The 8,957-nt window shown below is 36.9% G+C and overlaps 1 protein-coding gene across 1 annotated transcript; it reads right to left on the bottom strand.

Annotated features, from left to right (window-relative positions):
- Positions 1 to 478: 478 nt before the first annotated feature.
- Positions 479 to 8,698, bottom strand: LOC131152200 (serine/threonine-protein kinase Aurora-2). The gene is made up of 9 exons (XM_058103921.1): positions 8,439 to 8,698; positions 7,627 to 7,743; positions 6,722 to 6,868; positions 6,511 to 6,606; positions 5,876 to 5,971; positions 5,684 to 5,780; positions 5,399 to 5,516; positions 982 to 1,054; positions 479 to 892 (listed from the first exon to the last, which is right to left on the bottom strand). The coding sequence occupies exons 1-9, from the start codon at positions 8,472 to 8,474 to the stop codon at positions 791 to 793; spliced, it is 882 nt and encodes a 293-aa protein (XP_057959904.1). The 5' UTR covers positions 8,475 to 8,698; the 3' UTR covers positions 479 to 790.
- Between the last annotated feature and the right edge of the window lie 259 nt (positions 8,699 to 8,957).

The following is an 8,957-nucleotide window of genomic DNA, read 5'->3' as shown; positions in this document are numbered from 1 at the left end:
AGTTTTGAAAATGATCATTCTTGTCTATTTGCATTAAAATTATACAAAATTCTTATTGTAAAATTGATGCTTCTGCCAGTCCCTGGCTTCAGCATATTTTTTGGGAATAACAAATTTATGCCTTGGAGTGAAGTTTAATGTGCTTTATAGTCTCTTACTCTTGCAGCAGAACAGAATGATTTTCCAAAAGAAAAGGAGACATCGTCATTGGCCGTAAAATCGCTTTATTTTTTATTTATTTCTGTCAACATATGAATTGAATATTTCAATAATGAGTTTTGAAAATGATCATTCTTGTCTATTTGCATTAAAATTACACAAAATTCTTATTGCGAAATGGATGAGGGCGGTCTTCAATCATCCAAAAGAGCAGATGTCAGATTTAATGTTTATGCCTGTGGGAAACAGACAGTGCCCTCAATTATGAGCTCATTTACATGATCTATAAATCTGATACTTCTAATTAATAAGTGTGGGCTGGAAATAAGCAAAATATTAGGTAAAAAAAAGGAGGACATTGTGTTATTCCTTGGGGCCAAAAAACCAGTAAAGGAAGAATCGATAAATTACAACAGATATGGCACACAAAATAACCTTCGAGAAATGTTTTTAATTCTACAAACTAGAACAGTGATCTTGCACAGAGATATCAGACCTGCCTTGCACAAACGTTTTCACAAGACTCCTTCCTTGAGGAGAATCATTTTCGTTACTAATTGATCAGAATCACCAAAGCACACATGCTCCAGCAACCTGTGATCAAGAATGTTATCAACATCCTCCAGGAAAATTAACCTCTATAGGCTCCAGAAGGATCTGCATTTTGAATAATCCATGGGTGCTCAAGAAGCTTGTGTAGAGGTAGGCGGTGCGAAGAATCCTTTATGAGCATCTATTGATTCAATGAAACGAGAATGAAAAGCTTTGTAAAAAAAGAAAAGAAAAGAATTGCAACACATGCTGAAGGATATATAATGGAACCTGACTAATAAGGTCCTTTGCAGTAGAAGAGACTACTGGTTTGGGAGGGAATTTCAAATCCACTTGTACAATCCTGTGGAAAATCATAAAAGGAAGGAGTAACTTACAATGGAGAGTGAAGCAGTAACTTACAGAAATCAGCTATAAATGTAAAGTGCATGTCCAGAGAAATTATTTTCATTTGAGAGGCTTCTTTCAACTCCAGAGGAGGCATATTCCTTCCCATCAAAATTTAAGAGAAAAACTCACTTCTGTATGTGAAAGTGAAGAATCAGTTTATATCTTGTATGTGAAAGTGATCCACCTTACAATTCTATATGTGAAAATAATTTTATATATATATGTGAAATATATATATATATATATTTCTGAATGAACTTGGCCTGACCAGCACAAACAGGAAGCTTTGTTCTTGGAGTTGATTTAGGGTGGGAGAAAACCCCAAAATTGTAGAAATGCGCTGGGAAAATATATATATATATATAGATACATAAATATATTTTAGTTCATTTATAATGAAATTATGAATGTTACTGCAACAAGTCTGGGGCGTCATTACCTTTCATTTGTCTTGCCTGTTGGGAAATATAGAAAAGATACTTGTCGTGGTCTCGCGTATATGTATTAATGATTAATTGTGGTTGATAAGAAGTAGGAAAATAAAATTTATTGATCGGGACTGATAATTGGTGCGAAGAATGTGCCTACGAAGATAAATGAAAATAAATAGAACTATATTATCAGGAATTGATTGTTTATGCAGTGAGTCCTAAGAAAAAATAGGAAATGGTAATGTAAAAAGCTTTTGAAGTTCACAAGACACATGAGAATTATTGTTTGGGGGCTTTCCACGTAAATCTTGGTGTCAATTTCTATTTTCTCATTTCTTATTTTAGTTATGTGATATCGTTCCTACCCATTCAATTTTCTAACAGTGGTATCAGAGCCTTGGGTTACGGCCTTTGGGTTGGGGTTACTATTCACGGTTATTATTCACACGTGTCACTGCATACTTTTACAGTATTGTGAACGTATACGAGATTTGTTCAAGTATACAGTTCCATTCATTTACGATACTGTTCACGTATACAAAATTGATCATGGTGAAAAAGTGGGAGCCGATTTAGTGGAGGAGCAGATCTTATCTACTATAATGGCAGCAAAGTACGAAATTGAGAAGTTCAATTGGGGTAATTTCTCCCTTTAGAAATTGAAGATGAAGGCGGTCCTGAGGGACAAATGCTTAGCGGCAATTGGAGATAGACCAACAGGGATAACTAACGAAAAATGAAACGAGATGGATGACAATGCTATGGCTAATCTTCATCTAGCAATAGTAGATTTGGCATTATCAAGCATTGCAAAGAAGAAGTCAGTAAAAGAAATTTGGGATGCACTAAAAAAACTCTACGAGGTAAAGTCACTTCACAATAAGATCTTCTTAAAGAGGCGAATCTACACTCTTCGAATGAGTGAGTCCACATCGGTTACAAACCACATCAACAATCTTAATACGTTGTTCTCCCAACTGACAACATTAGGCCATAAGATTGAGCCAACCGAACGAGTGGAGCTTCTACTCCAAAGTCTGTCAGATTCGTATGATCAACTCATCATCAACATTACAAATAATATTCAGTCAGATAATCTAGTCTTCGATGATGTTGTGGCGGCTGTTCTGGAAGAGGAATCCAGGCGCAAAAACAAGGAAGACAGATCGTCTAGTTCTCAACAAGTTAAGGGACTTCCGATGACGAGAGGAAGATAAATAGAATGTGGCTCTAGTGGGAGTCACAATCATAGTTGATCAAAGTTAAGGAGTAAGAGGAATTTTAAATGATACAATTGTGGCAAAAGGAGACACATCTCGAAGGATTTTTGGCATAAGAAGAAAAATGTAAGGAAAGCTCTCGAGGAGAACACTTCTCAAGGATGCACTACGAGTACTTCCAGCGATGGCGAAATCCTGTATAATGAAGCGGAAACTATTTCTAAAGGTGGCAAGAAACTTACTGATGTATGGATCATGGATTCTGGAGCAACCTGGCACATGACCTCTCGTCGAGACTGGTTTCACTCTTATGAACCTGTTTTAGGCAGATCTGTATTCATGGGTAATGATCGTAACGATCAGGTGGAACGATATTGTGCAAGAAGGCATCAGAAAGAAGGTATTGATTTTAATGAGATATTTTCTCCAGTTGTTAGACTTACACTACTATCAGAACTGTATTGGCTATATGTGCTGTGTTTGATTTATATCTAGAGCAGTTAGATGTGAAAACTACTTTTCTTCATGGAAAACTTGAAGAAGAGATTTACATGCTCCAACCACAAGGTTTTGAAGAAAAAGGAAAAGAAAACTTGGTTTGCAGGCTAACCAAATCTCTATACGGCTTAAAACAGACAGTTAGATGTGAAAACTGCTTTTCTTCACGGAGAACTCGAAGAAGAGATTTACATGCTCCAACCACAAGGTTTTGAAGAAAAAGGAAAAGAAAACTTGGTTGCAAGTTAACCAAATCTCTATATGGCTTAAAATAGGCGCCAAGATGTTGGTACAAGAGATTTGATTCCTTCATAATTAGTCTCAGATACAACAAACTCAGTGCAGATTATTGTACGTACTACAAGAGGTTTTGTAATAATGATTTCATTATTTTATTGTTGTATGTGGATGATATGTTGGTTGTAGGCCTCAACAAAGAAAGAGTCCAAAAATTGAAGGCACAATTGGCTAGGGAGTTTGATATGAAGGATTTGGGACCAGTAAACAAGATTTTAGGGATGCAAATTAACCGAGACAGAAAAGACAAGAAGATTTGGCTTTCTCAAAAGAATTATTTGAAGAAAGCCTTGCGACGCTTCAACATGCAAGATTGTAAGCCAATTTCTACCCCACTTCCTGTCAATTATAAATTATCCTCAAGTATGTGTCCTAACAATGAAGCAGAGAGGATGGAATTATCTCGAGTGCCGTATGCATCAGCAGTGGGAAGCCTAATGTACGCTATGATTTGTACAAGATCGGATATTGCTCAAGTAGTTGGTACGGTCAATCGGTTCATGGAGAATCCTGGTAGAAAGCATTAGAATGTTGTGAAGAGGGTCCTAAGATACATCAAAGGGACCTCAGATGCTGCATTATGTTACGGAGGATTAAAATTTATTGTCAAGGGTTTGATTCAAATTTTGCAGGTGATCTTGACAAAAGAAAATCTACTACAGGTTATGTGTTTACTCTTGCAGGAGGAGCAGTAAGCTGGGTATCAAAGTTGCAGACTGTTGTGGCATTGTCTACGATTGAAGCTGAATACATGGTAGCTACGCAGGCTTGCAAGGAGGCAATATGGACTAAAAGTATTGGAAGAACTTGGACACAATCAAGAGAAAATTTCTCTATATTGTGACAGTCAAAGTGTCTTGCATATTGCAAGGAATCCGGCTTTTCATTTCAGTGTACAGTATCACTTCATTCGAGAAGTTGTGGAAGAAGGAAGTGTGGACATGCAAAAGAATCACACCAAAGACAACCTAGCAGATGTTATGACAAAACCAATCAACATTGACAAGTTCATATGATGTAAGATCCTCTTATGGCCTAATAGAAACGTAAGTGGCATGGAACTGGCAAGACTAGAAAGGATGAGAAAAAAAAAAAAAAAGGTTTGAAAATGACTTTAAGTGGGAGAATGTTGAATTGTAAAGTCAATTCTAGTATTCAAAGTCCAACATAGGTGCTGTACTATTCATATGGTGGTTGTACTATTTATATGGTCGTTGTACTATTCATTTGGTGGTTGCACAAGTCTACAAAGGTGGTTGCACTAATTCATATGGTGGTTGTACTATTCATTTGAAGACTTTGAAAAAGGAGGCTTACAAAAACCCCCATAAATAGGGAAGTGGTGGTGAAGGAAGATATCATCCCAAGCATCTCCAACTCCACCTTTAGAGAGAGAAATCAAGTACTCTCCTGCAAAGTGTCCCTGTTGTAGCCTCTTTTTCTAGTTTCTCCTAATTTTAGAGAGATTTGTATACTCCTAACTCAAGAGAGAAGTTGTATCATTATTTTATATAGTGGATTCCTTCTACTCTTACCCGTGGTTTTTCCCTCGATTTGTTTGGGGGCTTTCCACGTAAATCTTGGTGTCAATTCCTATTTTCTCATTTCTTATTTTTGCTATGTGATACTGTTCCTATCCATTTAATTTCCTAACAAAAGTGAAGCAGTAATTTGTTAAGAATCAATTTTAAATGTGAAGTGCAGCATGTTAGAGAAGTTATTCAGTTTGGAGAAGCTTTCTTCTTCAGAGAAATAATTAGCACTCTACACAAAAATCCACTGATTGTCAAGACAACTTGCAATTTATCTCCAACAAAATTAGCACTCTATCCACCTTGAACTCATGCCTACCTTCTGTATGTGTCTGAGTGTTCCTTTGCCTCAAAAGGAGGAACCCCATAAAGAAACTCATAGCACAGGACACCGAGACTCCAAATATCCACATTTGCATCATGCTCCACACTCTCAACTGTTGAAAAAAACCAGTGATGCATTAATTTGTTAATGGTTGTTGGATAGATTTCATTTTCAAAAGAACTATTTTGGAAACTAGAATTGACTTGGGCAATTCAACGGTCACAAAAATAGTTGAAATCAAAGATGCAAATCCTGTAGGCCCTTGACATATACACATACCCATCTCTGGTGGAAGGTAATCCAGCGTGCCACACATGGTCCGCCTACGGTTAAATGTATGCACTGACCACCCAAAATCTGCAATCTTAAGTTCCCCCTGACCAAAAAAAAAAATGGAATTTACATAATAGTAAGCTAAAAAATTTGCCTCAAATAAGCCAAGGAAAAGAAGAGCTTAATTTTGATAAAAACCTGTGCACCAATCAAAAGGTTCTCCGGTTTAATATCTCTGTGTATTACATGCATACCATGGCAATATATAAGAGCCCGAGCTATTGATGCAACATACTGTTCAATAAGATTATGACACCCAATAAATTACTAGTCAGTTCATACATGAGAATAAAAGGATAACCATCATCCGAAAAGGAGGGAGGGGGGTACAAGTTCTCTCAAAGTATTGCTTCTGTATACATGGAGTGGACAATGTCATAAGCAGAATGCTAGGAGCAGTTGCTCCAAGCAGCCACCATATACCTCTGTGTTGCTCCATTTGACATCATTTCAAAAAACAAAATGGGATTCTTGTTGAACCCTTAATGATAATTTATGAGAAAAAAAAAAATCAACATAAATATGACGAGCTGTCTGAAGTGGTCATCTCACATTATGTTTGAAGAAAATGGCCAAATGGCCTCATCATATCTTAATATATGACGAGCTCAATGGAACAACTGTTTCTAGCATTCCTTCCATCTTCAAATATGTATTCTGAAAGTTCTTTCGTCAATTGATAATGTAAAACTAGAAAAAGGACATAAAGTTGAGTGCTCCTGCCTATCAAGAGTGCAATGGCAAGAGCTATCGTGGTGATAAGAAGAACTCACTGTAGCAGCACGTCTCTCGCTGAAGTATTTGCTCTTCTGTAGTTCTTTATAGAGTTCACCTTTGGCTGCATATTCTAATATCAAATACACTCGTTTCTGCATTAATTGGGTTAAAAGGTTAATAGGTCAGTTTGCCTTTATATTTTCCCCTCAACCAGCCTGCATTTAAATAAACATGCTGGAAAATACAAAGAGCTTAGTCTTGCTTTACTTGATCGTAGAAGTATCCATAGAGGCGTAAAATATTGGGGTGTCGAAGATGACTTTGTATTTCAACTTCCCTACGAAGCTGGTGCTCAACCTGCGACTGTTTCAACTGGCTCTTGAAAAGCACTTTTAATGCCACAATGTGATTACTCTGTTGAAGATTATAAACATATAAAATTAAATTAACTGATTCAACAAGTTAAATGCTTTTCTCCTGACTCCTTAAAATTGAAAAGCTCAGATATAAGCAATATGGGATAACAGAAGTATGACAAAACAAAGTAGCAAACAATGATGGGTATAAAATAAATAAAGCCAATGGAAGACAGCTGAACTCGAACACACAGGTTAGTTACACAAAAAAATATAAAATATAAACTTTGGGACTAAAGTTTCATTGTTTGACACTGAAAAGCATAAGCCTCTCCTCATCTGAGCTTAATACTGCCTTGATTAGTTGATGTTCCCTTTTCATGTCTCAAGATTAAATCAAGATACTAATCATATTTCATTCTTTTCCACAGTTTCTCACTTCAAGCAAACTGGGAGAGCCCGTGGAAAGAGAGGGAGAATGACTCAATTAGTGAAAGCAAAAATACTTGTTGAGCAGCAGGCCACGACCAAGGGACTTCACAAACTTTCAAACTGGAACAAGTAGAAAACTGTGGTAAAAAAAAGAACTGTAAAGCTCTAAAAGATTGACACAGAGATTTATACTGGTTCAATACACAATGTGTGTCAGTTGCTGCTGTAGCTTAATCCACTACCGTGATCAGGAGGTTACAGAGTACAAGTTCACTGCATGCATCTATAAAAGAACTGGTCTTTGCAACACTCATCCCAATCCCATAAATACTCATAAAAGAAAAACCATTCCAGAAACAAGCATATAGAACTCAGAAAACTGACCCTCTTTTCCCTTGCCAAATAGACATGGCCGAACTTCCCACGTCCAAGAGGCTTCCCAATGTCAAAATCATTGAGAATCCACCTCCTTTTCTCCCCCGATGAAACCTCTGAAGGTGCCTGTAAAAACGGAACTGTTGTTAAAACCCTGGAAAATTAAATTTATAAAAATATTTTTTCCTTATTCCTGAAGCCTATGTTTCATAAAGCCCTGTTCGGTTAGTTAAAAAAATTTATGATAGGAAAGGACTTCCCTTGTTGAATCTTTGATTTTTCTTTACCCAACAGTTTAGCCCAATAAATCTTGGGTTAACACTAGAAAATTCTCGATTTAAAAGAAAAAAAAATGAAAACAGCATTTAAAGCAGATATTCATATTCCTTCTTTTCAGCCATTTCCTCAACAACCAAACAGAGCATGAATCACTCATCGGGAGAAAGATCGCAAAACCATATGCCAACAACTTGAAAATGTAGTCCCACAACCCTAAATCTAAAAGAAATTTTCAACAGATCGTTGCGTTTCGCGCTTTCGTTTCTACCAAAATCTGACCCTAGAAACCCTACTTTCTTGCATTTGAGGTGGAAACAGAATAATGAAATCGCCAGAAAACAAAGAAGAGCAATTTATCCCAAATTGTCCAGGAAAAACCCTCGATTCCCATACCTAGCTCCTGAACTTGATGAATCAAGAGACAAAGACAAAAGAAAAATGGAGAAGAGTTCCAAGTTTAAAACCCTAACTTTGAGATCTTCAATCGTTCAGTAACCCTAGAACGATAACAATTGAAAATACAAGCGTTTTCTTTAACTTACCTTTTCTTCTGGCTGGGTATCTGCAGCAATCGCCATGAAGAGAGAAGGGCGTTTAGAGCAAGGGGGAACAATGAGAGAGAGAGAGAGAGAGAGAGAGAGAGGCGAGACGAGAGAGCGATGCAGTTGTGCTCGAAATTTGAAAATGAAATGAACGAGGACTCACAACGGTCGGATTTGTACAGAAACATGTGGACCAATCCCCCTGAAGATAACTTTTCAAAATTTGGCACTTTTTAAAGTTTGGACTTTGGAGTTTGGAGCGTCTTGGAGGAGTTCTTCTAGGGTCACAGCAGAGGTCACAGTTAAGGCGGTGCGTTTAACACACTTGCAAAATAGGGTTGCGCCAGTCATGGTGCGTTTAATTTCCCATGAAGGCATAAAGTGTGTCCAAATTCAATTGTAGAATGATAAGATTGTGTATGAAAATTCGAATTTACAGTTGCGTGTAAATGAACTGAGTTTAATATAATCTTGTAATACGTATGTATCTAAATCTATGCAAATCAAATTAAATATTTG

This window comes from Malania oleifera, chromosome 3 (assembly GCF_029873635.1).
Source record: "Malania oleifera isolate guangnan ecotype guangnan chromosome 3, ASM2987363v1, whole genome shotgun sequence".
NCBI lineage: Eukaryota > Viridiplantae > Streptophyta > Magnoliopsida > Santalales > Ximeniaceae > Malania > Malania oleifera.
The sequence above is the reverse complement of the archived record's forward strand: the minus strand, read 5'-3'. Positions and strand labels throughout refer to the sequence as shown.

Bases quoted from the DNA above. Each gene is read 5' to 3' on its own strand.
- LOC131152200 (XM_058103921.1), bottom strand. From the start codon at position 8,474: ATGGCGATTGCTGCAGATACCCAGCCAGAAGAAAAG. The intron at 6,869-7,626 runs GTCAGTTTTCTG...AATCTTCAACAG, and splicing joins ATTTGGCAAGGGAAAAGAGG to AGTAATCACATTGTGGCATT. The intron at 5,781-5,875 runs GTTTTTATCAAA...TTTTTTGGTCAG, and splicing joins ACCTTTTGATTGGTGCACAG to GGGGAACTTAAGATTGCAGA.